This window comes from Papio anubis, chromosome 1 (assembly GCF_008728515.1).
Source record: "Papio anubis isolate 15944 chromosome 1, Panubis1.0, whole genome shotgun sequence".
Taxonomy (NCBI): Eukaryota; Metazoa; Chordata; class Mammalia; order Primates; family Cercopithecidae; genus Papio; species Papio anubis.
The window spans coordinates 92,812,159-92,830,592 of NC_044976.1; the positions used below are offsets into that span (position 1 = coordinate 92,812,159).

General features: G+C 37.3%; 1 protein-coding gene across 5 annotated transcripts in view; it reads right to left on the minus strand.

Moving 5' to 3' along the window:
• Positions 1-4,009: 4,009 nt before the first annotated feature.
• Positions 4,010-18,434, minus strand: part of ARHGAP29 (Rho GTPase activating protein 29) — a 64,775-nt gene continuing 50,350 nt past the window's right edge. For all 5 annotated transcript variants that reach the window (XM_021921007.2, XM_021921013.2, XM_017944870.3 and 2 more), the window contains 8 exons: positions 18,116-18,214; positions 16,948-17,087; positions 16,484-16,672; positions 15,782-15,919; positions 11,343-11,575; positions 9,457-9,784; positions 9,217-9,325; positions 4,010-6,380 (listed from right to left, as the gene is read on the minus strand). In XM_021921007.2, the coding sequence (XP_021776699.1) occupies positions 5,497-6,380; positions 9,217-9,325; positions 9,457-9,784; positions 11,343-11,575; positions 15,782-15,919; positions 16,484-16,672; positions 16,948-17,087; positions 18,116-18,214 (2,120 nt within the window). In that variant the 3' untranslated portion in view covers positions 4,010-5,496. The remainder of the gene's footprint in view (positions 6,381-9,216; positions 9,326-9,456; positions 9,785-11,342; positions 11,576-15,781; positions 15,920-16,483; positions 16,673-16,947; positions 17,088-18,115; positions 18,215-18,434) is intronic.

Genomic DNA, 18,434 nt, shown 5'->3' on the forward strand with positions numbered 1-18,434 from the left:
ACCACTCAAAGTGAGTAGTTTGAGACCAACCTGGCCAACATGGTGAAACCTTGTCTCTACTAAAAATGCAAAAATTAATGGGTGTGGTGGCGTGCACCTGTAATCCCAGGTACTCGGGAGGCTGAGGCAAGAGAATCGCTTGGACCAGGAAGGCAGAGGTTGCAGTGAGCCGAGATCGCGCTACTGCACTCCAGCCTGGGTGACACAGCAAGACTATGTGTCAAGAACAAAAAACAAAAAACAAACAAAAAAAGTGAATGAAGGGAAAAGTAGATTAAGTTTTCAATGTAACATTGTTCATAGCAGGAAGAAAACCTGAAAGCGACCTAAATGCCCATCAACAGTGGGAATAATAATACATTGCAGGATAAATACCCAGTAAAATACTTTAGTGTTTTAAAAAAGGAAAAATAAAGTATAGTTACAATTGTACAGGTAGCTTTGTTTGTTTTAAAGCCAAGGAAAGATTAACATAAAACTCAAGATAGTGGTTACACCTGCTGTGAGAAGAGACAGGCATGTGATCAGGAAAGGGCATTCTGGTGGTTCCCTAACATCCTGATAAGGGTGTTAGGGGCAAATGGGAATTCATTTTATAATCATTCTTTAAATGATACATGTATATATACACACTGCTGCATTTATGATCCAGTTTTAAAACAAAAAAAGTCATTTAAAACTCATTGAATCTTAATCATGAGACTTATGTATCTATACTTGGAGATGGAGAATACGTAGACCTTGGTTCCCCGTCCTAGTCTCCTGTGTTATTCCAGTGATTTTTTTTGGCAATTACTAGATGAACTCTTACAACTTTGATTAAAATAATTGATACAGAAAATTTCTGATTTTGCTAGCAGATCTCTAAAAGCAAATTTTTCGTATAAAATGATCTACAGAGAATTTGGCAGATGGCAACTATTGTATATCAGGTCTGTGTCTACAACTGTAAATAAGATTTTGCCATTCTTATAGTCAGGCTGTGTTATAGTCATCCTGATTTTTAATTTTTTTTTTTTTTTTTGAGATGGAGTCTCACTCAGCCTGTCACCCAGGCTGGAGTGCAGTGGCGTGATCTCGGCTCACTGCAACCTCCGCCTCCCAAGTTCAAGCAATTCTTCTGCCTCAGCCTCCTGAGTAGCTGGGATTACAGGCACAAACCACTACGCCCGGCTAATTTTTGTACTTTTAGTAGAGACGGGCTTTCACCATGTTGGTCAGGCTGGTCTCGAACTCCTGACCTCGTGATCCACCCACATTGGCCTCCCAAAGTGCTGGGATTACAGGCGTGAACCACTACACCCGGCCTGATTTTTAAATTTCAGTGCTGTATTCACTTATCAATGAGCAATGCCTCATTAGTAATGGTCACTGTTCATCTCGTTTCCAATCCTGTCAACACTATAAAAGGACAACTTACAACATCCTGTAACGAATGGGCATGAACTGTATCCAGAAACCTGAGACATGTTTTCATGTCATGTACAGTTTTTTGTTAATTAAGGCTGAAGATTAACTCAAATAAAGCTTGTAACTCAGAAGTTTAATCTATTAGTTGTTTAATCTCTTTTCTGAACTGCATGCTTATTTTATGTATGCAGAGTAGATTGGCTGAGTGTGAGGACACTTAATACAGTAGTAGGATGCCAACCAAGGCAGAAGCCATGGACTCACCATTTGACAGTCAACATAGTAACTGGTTCAGTCAAGAATTGTCAATAGACTCAAACTAGTCTGTGACAATTCGATGAGAAACAGGACATTTACAATCTTTAAGAATCTCCTCACAAAGTACTTCCTAATTCTAATTTTACAATGGAGAAACCTGGTATATACTATCTGAACCAGGTGACTAAAATTAATAGCATCAGGTATAAGACAAATTGACATTGTGTGCATCCTGGCATGACACATTTGAGTATACAGCATCATTTCTGTAGTACTGGACAAAAATGTCTATCCTAAATCTTATGAGTCTTAACTAATGATAAACCAAAACTGAGGAACTTTCTACAAACTGGTCAATACTCCTCAAGTGTCAAGGTCAAAGACAAGTCTGAAAAGCTGTTGCAGACTGAATGAAACAAGAGATAGGACAACTAAAAGCACTATGTGGTCCTGGATTGGGATGCTGGAACACAGGAACATTACGGAGGCAATCAGAATCAGCAGATTGAATGTGGCCTATGGATGAGATATCATTATGATGTCAATGTCAATATCCTAAGTTTGATGGTGGTACTATGGTTATGTAGGAATGCCCTTGTCTTAAGGAAATACACATTAGATAGAGGTAATAATGCAAAAAAATATTTTGGCTGGGATTACATTGAATCTACAAATGTAAATTAACATCTCTACATGACTGAAGCTTCTAATTTGTGTACATTATGGAGTGCTACATTTATTTAAGATCTCCTTAAATGCTTCCTGACATGGTCTAACATTTTCTCCATGAAGATCTTGTACATCTTTTGTGAGACTTATTCTTAGGTATTTTGTATTTTTTAATGATATTCAAGAGATCTTTCTAAAAACTTTCATTTCTGTTAGTTGTTGATATCCAGGAATACAACTGACTTACATACTGATTGTGAATGTAGCAACTTTGCTAACTCCTAGATGTTAACTGAATAGTCTACATATATAATCATATCAACACATCACCATAATTTCCTACCTGTAGGAAAGAAAAACCCACAGAATTCCATAGACTGTAAGTTATTTAACAATATACAATGGTTGGCATTTAAAGAGGTGTTTCCAGTTGTATAAATACTGTAAGTAACATAACAATAGCTAGGAATAGTGTAGCCATAGTACCATCTTTAAATCACCCAAATAACAGACGTACAATTCTATCTGCTTATGAGTTCACTAGGCCACAAGTCTCAGGGATCATATAGTCTTTGTCTCTGTATCAAAACAAATACACTGCCTAAGGTACACTAAAAGTAATTTAACATACTGTATTCATAAATTCGAATTAAGTTCTCTGTAGGTAAAACTTGGCTAGGGAAGTTATGATTAACCCTTCAGAAATGACTTCTCAGAACCTTGGACAATACACCTCCCACAAGGCTTCCTGGTGTTCTGGCAGCACTAACAGGGCTCCCGCTGTTGCCCCTTCCCTTTGCTCACATATCTTTCCATGTGGCATAAAACAACTTCTGGATAAATGATTTCCACCACATTATTAGCTAGCACAACACACTGCACACTGTGGACACTCTAGAAATAGCAACCTCTTCTCAAGAGATACTTGCCTCAGAGCCCCAGGAAACTAGAAAGCATCTAGAGGCTTAAGGCTCTAAGCTGGACAAAGTGCCAGGGAACCCTAAAGGCAGAAAGGACCCAAAAGTGAAATTCTTATTTTTGAGCTGTGAGGGAAAACAGAGAAGTGAGTTTATTACAGGATATAACCTTTGGGTTGTCTCCATATATTAAAAGAAAACTGAAGAAGTTTAAAAGTACATTTTCTAAGTTTTAGTATAGGATGATGATAATGTTCTGGAGATGAATAGGTGCTCATGGTTGCAAAACAATGAGAATATACTTAATGCCACTGAACTATATGCTGAAAAATGGTTCAAACAATATACTTAAAAATGGTAAATGTTACGTGTATTTTACCACAATAAAAAATTTTTAAAGTTGCATTTTCTATTGTTAAAAACTACCAGATATCATTTAGTAATCATAGTCATTAAGAGCACTAACCATCAAAATCTGACCGCCCTATGTTTGAGATTTGACTCCACCTGTGGAACACAGAAGCAAGTCATTTAACTAAGCCTTAGTTTCCTTACCTGTAACACAGAAAAAATAACATGATTACCCACCCATTACAGGTTGCTCTGGACTTGAAATAAAATAATCCATGTAGCAACTTGGCAAAGTTCCTGGCACACAGAGAAGGCTCAATACACATTGGCTCTAATTTTCTTTTTAGGTATTCACAGCAATATGATTCTTTTATATTTTGTACAATGAGGACTAAAAACAAGGCTTCAGGAAAAAAAAGGGCTGGTTATTGCTCCCTAGACCTTCACATCACATAGAACTATAAAACAAGTTTCCATAAAACTCATTCCACATTGTAGTCAAGGGATGTATGATCCCAGGTATTGACTTCTAAGCCAATGGTTAATAACCTTAAACTCTCATACTGTAATAGGCAACAATTGAAAAGAAGCCACGAGAACTTGAGATAATTTAACAAGTTGATATATATATATATTATCAAGTATAACAGTCATACAAAAACATTTAGTAGAAATATAATTCACACATACAAAAACAGTCTACTTATTTTTTGTCCCTTTTATATCCTATTTTAGACAAAATGATAAAACCCAGAAAATAACAGGAATGTACTAGTCCTAAAAACTGGACATTTTATAAATGAAACAGATCCAATCACCTATACTTTCTCTCAAATTCCAAATAATGAGGCTTACTGACCTGTACTCTCAGAATCAACTTAAATAAATTTTAGCTTGATTTGGATGGAATATACACTTTCAATGGTTGACAATCCAGGTAGAACAAGTACATAAAATGATTCATAAGTCAAAACATTTCATACAAAAGGAATGGTTTTAGCCCAGACAAATCAAGAGGAAATGCACTGAATTTAAAAACTTCTGAAACACGCATTTTTTGGACCATTTATAAAATACCAAAAAGTTCAGAACTGCTGAATAACAAAAGTTTATATAAAATAAAGCCAAGGGGTGAAAAAACTATCAAATGTATTAAAACCATCTAATGCCAAATACAACATAACTGAACTATATAATTTAGAAACAGGTTTAAGTGCATTTTCTTTATACAATGTAATTGACTATCACATGTAAAAACTGGCAATTAATTAAAATGCAATTAAATACAGATTTGCAAGCCTTCTGGCCATTATGTAAACATTTAAAAATTAAGTGAATTGCCAATTGAAAAATAAGAGCTTACATATGTATCTTAAAAAAGCACAAATGTAAAAGATGCAGTATAAAGTTATGTGAAAAAACATATTCATACCAACAAAATCTTTTTAGGCACTTGCATTCAGAAACATTCCTTTTATAAATAAGCACTTATAATAGTTTCACTCCAAAAAATAAACCTGATTTTCCCAAATTGCACCTATTAGTTGAGAACTATTATCATATATTAGGGATGCATTCAAATGGACCATTTGGTGGGGAAAGTCAACTGAACTTTAAAAAATATGAATCCACCTATCTTATTCACAACTTCAAAAATACAGAATTTAAAGATAATTCCAGTGAGGCACAAATGTGACCCTATCAAAACATTCTACCATTCAGTATTACCAACAGAGGATAATACGATACAACAACAAAAGGCAAAACCCATGATCTGGCAGTCCTATACAAAAGGGGCCCTGTCAAAACACTCTTTCACAAAATAAGCACAATACCACAAAATAACACAACAACAATAACAACAACAAAAAACCCCTGAAATTTGACAACCCTACACAAATTGTGGAATTTCATCTTCGAGGTCTTCAAACTGTTGCATTCGTTTTAGCCTTGGTCTCTGACATGTTGGATTCACATCAGGCAAGCCAAGCTCCTCAGAGTCTTCTTTAGGTTGACCAGTTGCCTGCCCAGGACAAGCTGATGCTTTGTCTGGGTCCGGCCTTGACTTCACCATGAGACCCTGGGGATCGTGAGCTGTGCCAGGAGGCACTGCTGCTGAGGGTGAAGCTGGCTTCTCCTCATTCCCCCTGATACTGATGGCAGGAGCATGTGGTTTATAAAATGTTGTCCAATGTTGAGGCTGCAGTGTTCTGGGTGCTCTGACAGGAGCGAGAGGGTAGGAATCCGAAGACCGTCTCTCAGACGCCTCTCTCACTGACCTGACTGGCTCTGTGTATGGCTTACTGGGCTGAGTGGCATTGACAGAATGGTCCCCACTAATCTGGAGGCTTGTTGTCACTCCTTTTTCCTGGAGTGCACTGGGCATGATCACTGTAGTCTTGGCAGTTAGGCTGTTTTGTTCATACTGTTTGTCCTGAATTTTTTGTAGAGTTTGCTGGTCAAAGCCATTAAATTTGGAACAAACAGTAGTAGCAGTGTCTCTTCTATTAACTCCTTCAAAGGCAGGATTCTTGCAAAACTTGTCTAAATTTACATTTCCCATATTTCTACCATTTCTCTCCTTAGGAGGGCTTGCGAGAAGTAGTCTATCTATAGGCAAACTTACAGGTCTAATCTTGGTCCTTGGAGTATGCCTCTCCACACAGTTTGTTGATGACCTATCAGATTTCAGAGAAAGTGGCTTAGGGGTTTTACCATCTTCTGTCTTTTGGGATGCTGATTCAACCTCCTGGTCTAGAAGCAACTGTGCTTTGTCTGAAAATGAAAGCAATCTATTTAACTTCATGGCACATGGTTAATAAGAGAGTCTGAATGAGTTAGAGATGAACACTGTATCAAGACAATACAAGTCTTACATATTTTTTCTAAAGTAATATTCTCAGTTATCTATGCAGAGGAGTTAAACATTTGCACAGTATTAAAAGTGTATATTGAATTTAAAAGTTCAAATTTTTTACTCATTTAAATCAATATGAACCGCTACAAAATACCAAAAAACACTTGCTGAGTAACTTCCTTTTAAGTGCTGTGCATGAACAAGTACTTTCTGGGTCAAAAGACTATCACAATGTCAACAGGTAGACATGGGAAAATTAACCTCAGAAAAGTGGCACTAATTTACACACCAACCAGATGTAACTGTGCCCTGAATCCCAAGGATTTTGCCAACTCACTCAATCTGCTTTTCAGTTACACTCAACCCAGTGAGAACATATCATATTAGATTACTTAGATGCTCTCCTTATCTGATTAACTAATAAAGCATAACATCCATTCTGTCAAATGAAGCTTTTAAGTTAAAAAATGCCATTTTCCCCATCTGCTCCCAGATTTTCTTTCTTCTACAGTCTGAACCCATGGTCCATGTTTTCTCACTTAAAAGCCTCAGTTCCTGCATCTATCCTAAAAAATTCCAATTCCAGGAATGTTCCAGCCCTCCATTCTCCTGCTTTTCTGTTCACTGCCGAAACACATCCACCAACTCCGTGCCTCAACGCCATCCTGACTTTGAGCTGCAGCCGGCCCCAAGCAGAGCATGCAATCCTGTCCCTGCCACCCAGTCCTTCACCCACATCTTTTAGGCAGTGGTTTGCAGACAGGTACCCACCAGAGTAACTTTTTGGTTGTCATCTCATCTGACCTTCTTCTACACCTGGGACTGCTGGCCTCTCTTCCCTGGGTTCCAAGGCTCTTTTTTTTGTTTTGTTTCGCTTTTGTTTTTTGAGACAGAGTCTCACTCTGTCACCCAGGCTGGAGTACAGTGGCATTATCTTGGTTCACTGCAACCTCCGCCTCCTGGGTTCAGGTGATTCTCTTGCCTCACCCTCCTGAGTAGCTGAGATTACAGGTGCCTGCCACCATGTATAGATAATTTTTGTATTTTTAATAGAGACAGCGTTTCACCATGTTGGCCAGGCTGGTCCTGAACTCCTGACTTCAAGATCCGCACACTCCGACCTCCCAAAGTGTTGGAATTATAGGTGTGAGCCACCACACCCGGGCCAAGGCTCTTTTGATTTGCTTTCCCGGGTCCTCCACACATTTATAGAGCATTCTAAGGGACCTGATTCCTTGCAATTGGACTGTAAGCACCAATGTATATTCTTAAATTTCTGAGGGAAAAACTTAGAGCATAATGGAGAAGAGTACAGACTCTGAAGCACAGTTGCCTGGGTCCTGGCTCAGCCCTGCCTGCCACTTCTGCACTGGGCTAGGCAATCACTGTCTAGCCACTGCCAGTGGCTATGTGTCTTCATCTGTGAAAAAAGACTCCTATGTGTATCTATGTTGCTGTGTGATCTAAATGATCTACTAGGAAAAGTGCTTAAAATTATGTTGTATGTAATAAACACTGGAAAGTGACATTTATTATCATTACTGTTCCTAAGAGCTTCATGGGATAGTGAAAAAGGTTAGGTTTAGCAATCAGAACTGGGTTCAAATGTATTAGGAGCACAATCTTTGGCATTACTTAGTCTCTTTCAGATGGTTGGTTATGGGCTGAATGAGGATAATGCTCTTTATAGCACAGAACTATTATGATGATCAAATAGAATCAAACAAATAAGCACAGTGCTTAGCACAGAACAGGCAGGTACCTGGTAAATGTTAGTTCCTTTCTTTTTTTTTTTTTGAGACGGAATTTCACTTGTCACATTCTCAGCTCACTGCAACCTCTGCCTCTAGGGTTCAAGTGATTCTCCTGCTTCAGCCTCCTGAGTAGCTGGGATTACAGGTGCCCGTCACCATGCCTGGCTATTTTTTGTATTTTTAGTAGGGATGGGGTTTCACCATGTTGGCCAAGCTGGTCTCAAACTCCTGACCTCAGGTGATCCGCCCGCCTTGGCCTCCCAAAGTGTTGGGATTACAGGTGTGAGCCACCATGTCCGTCACTCCTTTCCTTTTTAGACCCTATGCTCACTGATACTTGATTACACATTAAATTTAACATATATGGCTGCAATGTAAAAACTTGGAATTTAGCTATAACAATGTAGAAATGACAATATAAATGGAAGCTTTTTCACCAGCTTAACAACTAGCAATGACAGCAACTAATATTATAAAGAGAAAATAAGTGAATAAAATGACTGTAGTCAAGGAAATAAAAAATACATACACATCTCTGTGTTCAATGGGTTAAATGTAGGCCACAGGTAAAAAGCATGTCAAAAAAAAAGGAGGACTCTAAATTTTTTTAAGAGTCTAGTTTGACTCCATATGAACAGTTAGTTCAATGCACTGAATTATGAAACCAGAAGATACTAATGAATATCACATTGCTCAACACATTTCTACCTTGATTTTAGCTGATGGCAAACTGCAGAAACGAAAACAAAATTCAGAAGGAACACAAAAAACATTATGACCTCTAAGATGTCCTTATTACAAGAAAGACTTTTATGAAGAATGACATTCATTTAAATGCAAGGTACACTAAAAGGCAACTTTCTCAATGGCTAGTCAAGATTTGTTAACTAATAAAGCTTCATTCTCTGGCTTCCCTCATCACCCCTCACCTTGACTTTAATCATGGTTCTACCGGCAGTTTTAAGTCAGCAAACTTTTTTTTTTTAACATGGCTACTCACCACTGAGACATGCATCCCATTTTTCTAATGCATTTTGCTTGCGTTCTGACTCCTCAAATGATGTAGCTCGTTCAAAAATTTTGCTTTCACTCTCTGAAGTATGGATATCCTGTTGATGGAAGATAATTTTTAAAATGGAAGAAGTAAAATACAACCTCAAAATAAAGAGTTCAAAGATTTTTAACTTATTAACATAAACATTACAAAGTTCTAATATAATTCCATAAAGGTCAAACTCACTTCCTTTGAAGGAAAAAATAGTGACTTCATGGAACGTTCAGGGTCTCTTTCTTCTGGTGATAACAGAGGCTTTGGAAAACAGCCTTGATCAACCTGAGGTGAAAAAACACCTGTGCTACACATGACATCTTGCGGCTGTAGGGCCCCATCGAAGATCTTCTGTGAGTGAGTAATGAGGAACTCCACCAAGCGTGCTTGGTTTGAATACTCGGCAAGGGAGGAGATGGTGATAGGAGCAGTTGTGGGCCTTGGCCTGATGAGACTTGGTCCAAATATCACCCCCAAGTTTTTGGAGTTCATCTTGTTTTCTTCTGCATGATCTACTACCCTGCAAAGTAGAACACATAAAGTTGCATAAGATTTGCCTATTAGAGTTCCTTGACTGTAGTTTACTATGGAATAGAGAGGGTGGAGGAAAAATGAGCTGCATAAGAATACTAGGGGGAAAAAGTCTAGGAAAAGGTTATATTTATTTGATTAAAATATTGACCACATGCCAAATAGAGTTTCACAGTTTCACAGTATTGAAATAAATTTCAAGTAGAAGGAAGTACTACAGTTTTACCAGCAGAAAGAAAAAATACCCCTAAAAACTGCTCCCATCTCAGTATATGGTATATCCTCCCAAGTCCTTATACTGGGAACCTAAACAACACTGTCAGTTCTCTCACTACCCATCTCCAGTCTTCAAGTCTAGATGATTCTCCCTTCTGAAGATCTCAGTTCCAACACCATCCCCACTCCTCTGGCCTCACTTGAAGCTCTTACCACCTTTTATTTCTATGATTATTCAAGGAGATCTGAATTGTAATAAAGGCCTCCTCTTCAACCTAGTTTCCATATTGCTGCCAAAATATCTAAAAGGCGAATCTGAGCCTGTCAAATCCCTAGCTCAAAATTCTTTAGTGCGTACCGAAGCAAGATGGTCAGTGCACCTACCAGGCACGCAAAACTTTATCAGGCCTCTAGCTGGCTCAGTTTCTGCTACTGCTTGCTGTATTGCAGCCTAACCAATTCACTTGTATTTCTCAGATGCACAATGTGCTCTTGTGTCTCCATGTCTGTGACTTTGTGCCTGGAATGCTCTTCTGTGTCATTTTGCCCACCAAGACACTACTTGGTTCTGTAAGTCTGATTCAAGGGCTATCTCCTCTGATTTATGCCCTGACCACACAATCTTCCTCTGCATGCTGTACATAGCTGTTATAACAATGATGCTGTACTCTGCTTGTCTGCAGATCTGTCCCTGCAGCTGATGAGACCAACAGATGGCTGAAGCCCTGTGTTTTCATCCTTGTTTAGCCAGCCAGAGCCTGGCACACAGGAGGCATCTGAGGGAACCATGTTGGCTGCAAGTACATATATCTTCAATGTCTCCCCTTCCCTTGCACAGATTGGAGATGAAATGTTCATTTTAAAAGTAACACTGCAACAATATGAACACACTTAACACTTAAGAATGGCTAAGAAGTGCCAGGTATGATGGCTCACACCTGTAATCCCAGCACTTTGGGAGACTGAGGTGGGCAGATCATGAGGTCAGGAGTTTGAGACCAGCCTGGCCAGTTATGTTGAAACCCTGCCTCTACTAAAAATACAAAAATTAGCTGGGCATGGTGGCGTGCACCTGTATTCCCAGCTACTCGGGAGGCTGAGGCAGAAGAATCGCTTGAACCCAGGAGGCGGAGGTTGCAGTGAGCCAAGATCTTGCCACTGCACTCCAGCCTGGGCGACAGAGCAAGACCCTGTCTTCCCCCCCCCAAAAAAAAAGAATGGCTAAGAAAGTAAATTTTGTTATGTGGATTTGGATTTTATCACAATTAAAAACAAAACAAAACAAAATAAATTGCCCATTAATGAATGTTCTAGTTATATAAAATTCTTACCGCTTTAGATGTACTATAAGGAAATGAAGACTGTTAAAATTTGATGCTGGCAATTGTCTTAGAAGGTCTTTGATTTTTAGAAGAATTCGGTTTATTTCTATACACATATTTGGCCATTTTTTGTCTTCAAGACTATCCTTTTTTGTCTCTTGCTCTTCATTTACATGTTGGATCTCTTTTGCAAGGTCTATAAATTCCTTGTACAATCGAAATAAAATAAATGGTTCTGGGAGCTAAAGAAATAAAATTACATTGGGGTGAGTACTCTTTTTTTCTGTTAATAATCAACTATTACTAACAGTTTCAGAACGATTTAGGATGTCCCTTTACATTAAGAAGATTTAAAGTCAATCCACATTTAGTAATGTAAATGTTTGCTACAGATGTGGTCTATAAAGTAAACCTAGAATCATCATCATAAATTGTATCTGTATTAAAAATGACTTAACTGATAATCAGTAAAACTAAACCTAAAGCTGCATGATGGAATTTTACAAGTCTGATATATATTCTATACCAATTACATTCATGACTCCCCCAAAGTTAGTATGATCTTCAACTGTTTTATTGAAATAAAACCCAGGATAATGCATAAAATAAGTCAAATTAATTAAAAAGGCAAATAAACTGAATTTTCTTGATATGAGAGAAACAGCAAGAAAACATTGTCAACATTTTATTTATCTAATTTTTTAACACACCTTGAATTGTCATAAATAGGTCAAAAGAAAAAGTACCTTCTCAAACTAACAAAGGGCATGCCATTTTGATCTGCCCGGTGTCATACCGAATTTCAATGTTTCCACTTGCTCTGTGATGAAACACAGGGTACGTCTAACTACTACCTGATGTTCTATTTTATCAGTGGTGAGGTAGGTGCCCCTTTCTCTGGTTTCCTCTGCTGGTCCTAGAGAGGGGCAGCCTTGAAATCAATTTCTACCCACACTACTCTGGGATCTGAAGGAAGTCACTTAACACCTCTTGGAGCTGCAGATTTCCTACACAGTAAATGAGTAGCATTAAGGCTACTCTCTAACATTGTTTTAAGAATGGAACATGCTTTCTCACAAGAAAGTCTCCATCACATAATATTCCTGAGACAGAATGAGAGCTGATAGTATTGGACCCTATTCATTTCCTCTCCTTGCCTGGCTAGAAGAGATAAAGGACAATTCATTACAAGATTTATAGTCATTCAACGCTACTTGGCCTCCATTTTTCAGCTAAGAGTCCTGTAAAATGTGATTAAAGATACGCCAGTAGTTTCCTGGGCTAACATGGTAGATTCAACAATTATACCCAATTTCTTTCCCTGCAATCCCACTAAAATACAGTAAGCCCACAGGAGTGCGAGAATAGGAGAGGAGACGAAAGCATGACTTCATAAGCTGAAGAGTTGAAGAGCAAATGAACAAGTACTGACTTAGCAGCTCTGAGAAAGCTGAAATCTCAAACTGTGAACCAACATGACTGACAGAATCCTAAGGAGACTCAGGGACTGTCAGCAGTAGGTCTTCTGAAACTGCTGGAGCGTGGGCTATCTGAGATGGCTAAGATCTGTAGATCCCTGTTGCCACTTGACTCTTCTGAGCAGCCTCTTTCCGAGAAGTCTCAAGATTTCTTCTCCAGGCAGTATAAAACAAAGAGTCTCTGGATGGGCAATGTCAAACACAAAGGACAGATGGGCAACTATCTGAAAATGGGGATTTAGTGGCTACACATGCCGTTCTAAACATAGAGATCCTGAGACCTTCTTAGCCTGCTTGGCTCTTACAGGACTGGCACCACACTCTAGGCAAGAAAAGACTCTTCTCTGGGGTATCAGACTCCCCCATAAACAGAAACCTATAGCGATAGAGGCATCAAGTGTTTCCCAAACAGTCCGCCTACATCACCCTACAATAAAGCTCAAAGTCTTCAAAGACTTCATGTGTTCAGGAGCTTCGAAAGAGATTCAATTTTCAACTCTTTCATTTTAAGCAGACAACCACGGAGACAGAAATCAAAATGAGTAGGGAAAAAAAAAAAAAAAACGTAAAGGTCTAGGACTGTGCTGTTAACATGGTGGCCACAAGGCACATACGGCTACTGAGCACTGGAAATGTGGCTGGTCTAAACTGAAATGTACTTTAAATGAACAAAACATAGCAGATTTTAAAGACTCAGTAACAAAAAAAGGTAAAATTATTTCATTAATAATTTAAAAATACTGATTAAATGTTCAAATGGTATTTTCAGTTTAAGTAAAATATTAAACTAATTTCACCTGTTTATGTGGCTACTAGAAAATTTAATATTGTAATATGTGGCTCACATTATATTTCTATTGGGCAAGGCTAGAGAATAAGCCAAGAAAAGAATCCTTTAAAAAAAAAAGGATTAAACTATAAAAAAAAAAAAAAAACAAACTATAAATATCCTCAGATACTGCAGTCATTAAAAAAGGAAGAAAGTTGCAAAAAGAACAAAAACCACAGTTTTGGAAAATTGAAACATGATACCAGGAATGAAATAGTTCACAGCAAGGAAGAAAGATAAAGCTGAGGAAATCTCTTAGAAAGTGTTGTTAAGAAAACAAAAAAAGAAATGAATGATAGAGAAAAGATAAGGGAACTTGAGAACCTGTCCAGGTTGTCAAGTATCCAAATAAGAGTTCCAGATGGAAAGCAAAGAGAAAATAGAGGGGAAGAAATGAGCAGCAAAATGATAAGTTCCAAAAACTAAAGGACTAACCAGGATTGGCAGTGCTCATGGAGGGCCCTGAATAGTGGATAAAATATACCCACATCGAAACACATACTTATACAATTTTAGGATAAAGGGAAAAAAAGAAGATTCTACAAACTTTCAGAGACAAAATCATAGGCCACATACAAGGAGTTAGAAATGAGAAGGATTTTAGATGAAGACAACAAAAAAACACCTTTGAATTTCTGAAGAAAAATAATTTTCAGCCTAGAATATTACAACCTTCCACACTATCAACACCATGATATTTCCATTTAAGAGAGTAGAATATAAAGATATTCGTGGATAAATAAGGTTTTAAATATTTACTCCTATTCTACCTTGCTCAAGTATGGGCATGACCAAAACAGGAGAATAAAACAAAAACAAAAACAAAAACAACAAAAAAAGGGAAGACATGACAGGCATTTCCTCAAAAATGAGGAGAAGGTGGAAGAGATATCCCAGGATGGCAGCTAGTTACCATATTTTTAAAAATCCAGTACAAAATTATAGCTAGATAAGGAGGAGTAAGTTCTGGTGTTTTATACCACTGTAAGATGACTGTAGTTAACAATAATATATTACATACTTTCAAATAACTAAAAGGAGGGTGTTGAATGTTCCTCAAATGGAGAAATGATAAATGTTTGAGATGACGGCTGGGCTAATTACCCTGAGCTGATCACTATGCATCACATATACCAAAACATCACTGTGTACTCTATAAATGTGTACAATTATTACATGTCAATTAAAAAAAAATTTTTTAACAGGATCCAGCTGGGAGCAACAGAACTGCAGAGATTGATATGTTGAGGACTATCATCGCTATTCCCTCTGACATTATCTCTTCATTTTCACCCGAGGACAGAGAGTATCAGCTAAGCTTGGCTCAGATCTTTTTTTGTACTTGTCTCATGACAATGTGCTGATTAAGTTTTTGCAATCCCCCCATGAGCTGCTGCTTGATGCTACCAAAGCCATTTATTTCGTCCCACCAAGTAGGTCTTTGGACCTACTCCTGCAAACTACAGGTATAACAGTGAGAAAAAAAAAAGAGAGAGCAGCCTACTCCCTGACCATATTCCCGCTAGAATGTGCAGTACCCAGCTTACAGGACAGTCCTTTCAGATGGTCCAAATGTAGTAAATTACGTGTTCCCAGGACACATTCATGATCTTGACCACTACCCTATCACAATGGCTATTTTAAAATATCAACGAAGGCAAAGCCAGCCTACGATCCAGACACTGTTTTATTTACTTCATATAACTGTGTGGATACTGGGATTGCCTTACACAGCTAGATTTATGCTTTCAAGTCAATTTTCCAAAGGTTAACAATACATTGTTTAGGAATAAATAACATGTATTAAAACTATTAAGAAAAGAGAGAGAGTTATGATTATTAAAGATCTCTTTGGTGGAGTTAGGCGGATGTAACTTGGAAGAGGAACGTGGGGGTTTTTTATAAGGTACAGTAATATTCTATTTTCTTAAGGTGGGTGATGGGAGATGAGTTTGTTTTTATTTTTCTTTAAACTGTACATATATTTAATATACTCTTTGACCCATGCACTAATAATCAGCAAGACACCCATACCGTCTATGCCAATGAAAAAACACGTATAGCAAATGTTATCAGCAAAATACAAATCAGATTTTTGCTGTTTTTAATTTAATGGTGGGTTTCAAGGGTAAAAATTTTACCTGCCGAAGGTATAATTTCAAGACGTCACAGATATCATGTGAACTAAATTCTGAAATGTCTACCAAGTGCATTCCATTTTCCAAAGCTTGACACAGTTTTTCAGTCTTTATTTTGTTTCCACACACACGATAAATTCCCTTCAACAGAAAAGAAAAAAATTTTGCAAAATTCTTTAGTGCAAATGGCTAAATCTACATATATTTGATTTTCAATCTTTTCATTCTATTTCAAATTTTATTAGTATTTTAGAAAAAACTATTCAAGGCCAAATGAGGTAACATTTTCTGTAGAAATCTGAAAAAATTTAGTTATTAAAGATTGTGCATTGGCCAGGTGCCTGGGAGGCGGAGGCGGGAATATCACTTGAGCCTAGAGTTCAAGACCACCAGCCTGGGCAACATAAGGAGACCCCATCTCTACAGACATTTTTTTTTAAAATTAGCCAGGCATGGTGGCACGTGCCTGTGGTCCCAGTTACTCAGGAGGCTGAAGTGGGAGGGTTGCTTGAGCCTGGGAGGTCAAGGCTGCAGTGAGCAGTGATCATGCCACTGTACTCCAGCCTGGGCAACAGAGTGAGACCCTGTCTCAGAAACAAAACAAAACAAAACAAAACCCCTGAACATTATTTTCTTTTAAAGTCTCCTTTTCATTAGGTTACACAGGCATTTATGCTTTTTAAAATTTTAAGAGTTATAATGTACCTGTAGACACAAAGCTCTATTTTCAATCTCTGAGGCACATATTTTGAGTATAAAAGGGATACCATCTGCTTCCTTTTTTGCAACTTGTGTGAATTCTGCTCCAAATAATTGTATTTTTCCTGGAAGTTTCTGATGACCGCAAATAATGACTAAATTTTCCAAACACTTTCGATGACAAACAAGGAGACACTACAAGAAAATGATAGTTTGAAACTGGTTAACCTTAAAACTATTCACAACTGGGCAAACTGCAGGTGAGGGGTAACACAACAAAAGTGAGTTTAAGCGGTATTACTTGTGGTATTTGAAAGATTTAACAACAAAACAAAACATAAAATTGTAGAAGGCATACTGCAGAACAATTAAACATATATTTGCAAAAGATCCTAAAAAGTAAAATTAATAACAAAAAAGTAGAAAACAAAAAGCATAAAAGGGCCAACACAATTCCACAAAGATCTTACCTCTTCACATTCAACACCTTGGAACACTACAATGCCTTCACAATCCCTACATTTCGTGGGGGATCTCAATTTGCGAAACTTGTGTGTGAGAGCTGCCTTTGACATCAATGTTTTCTTAAATGTTCCAAGGGAATTGGGTCCTTGCGAGAGAAATAGTTTATAAAAATTGTAAAATGATAGAAAAATTATACCATGTGATACCATATTTTGAATAATCTTTAAACCCTGTAATCGTTCATATATTATAAAAAGGTTTGAATCTGTAATATCAAAATAGCTGCTTAGCATCCAATTTATAGGTCCAATTTATAGATCTCTTAAAAGGCACATTTATCAAGCATTTTAGCTATGAGTAAAAGTCGTCACCAAGTCATTGCTATGAATAATAACATGGCATAATGTTTTCAGAATCAGCATATTTACACTATTATTAACATGTTCTTTCATAGAGCTGGGAAGGGTGTCATAGGAGGCATTAGAAAAAGTCCCCATAAACAAAGAAAAATAGCTGTGTGAGGTTAGAGTGTGAGCATTATCTGCATTACAGATAAAGCTTTCTTAATTTACTATAAAATTAAAGTTAATATCAGCTAGTTACATATTAATACTATACTGGAAGTCACACATTCCATTAATTTAGGAAATGATGCCAAACCAGGTATCTGTAGGCATTAAACGTACAAAACGAATTTATACGCCTCTAATTCAAGTTGTTAAGGTAACTGATTTAACTTTATCCTTCAAAATCCACAACTTCCTTATCCTCAAGAAGTACACTTACTTAGTTTTCTTGCTTGGTTTCTTGCATTGTTTCTTTTGAAGGAGGTTTTTAGAATTTTTTATGCACCCCAACCCTTTTAACATTAAGTCATAGTATTAGGTTTATTAAAACACATGATATCTAGCCTGTTATTTTAGCACCATGCCAATACATTTTACATCAGTAGTTTTGCTGCCTATTCTAATATTTGTATTTGTAACATTTAATTAATACATTATCAACTCGTACTTCTACATAATTGTTGGGATACATTTAAGTCATGGTGAATTTTTTTTGTTTAATACACAAGAAAGTATTGATTCTTTAAAATTATACTATTTTTCTAATATCATGCAGTGCTACTGATTCAGCTGGTTTAGTGGGACTTAATTCAGGTAAATACAATACCAGTTTCTGAAGGGGAAGATGGCTCTCTTTCATCTAGATCATCTGCAGAGGACATAGTTCCACTGGATGGTGTTCGTGGAAGTTTTCGATGAAAGTCTCCTAAAAGAAAATTGTGGATACAATTACCTGACCATTCATTGTAGGATCTTTGAAATAGGAAATGAAAATACTTTTGAATTAACAAAAGTCATACTATTTTATTAGCTTCAATGTAAAAATTTGCTTCTATTCTCATTCTCTGGGTAACAGGGAATTCTGATACTCATTCCTGGAAATGAAAAGATATTTAACCAAATCTGACTTTCCTGAACAAATTTAA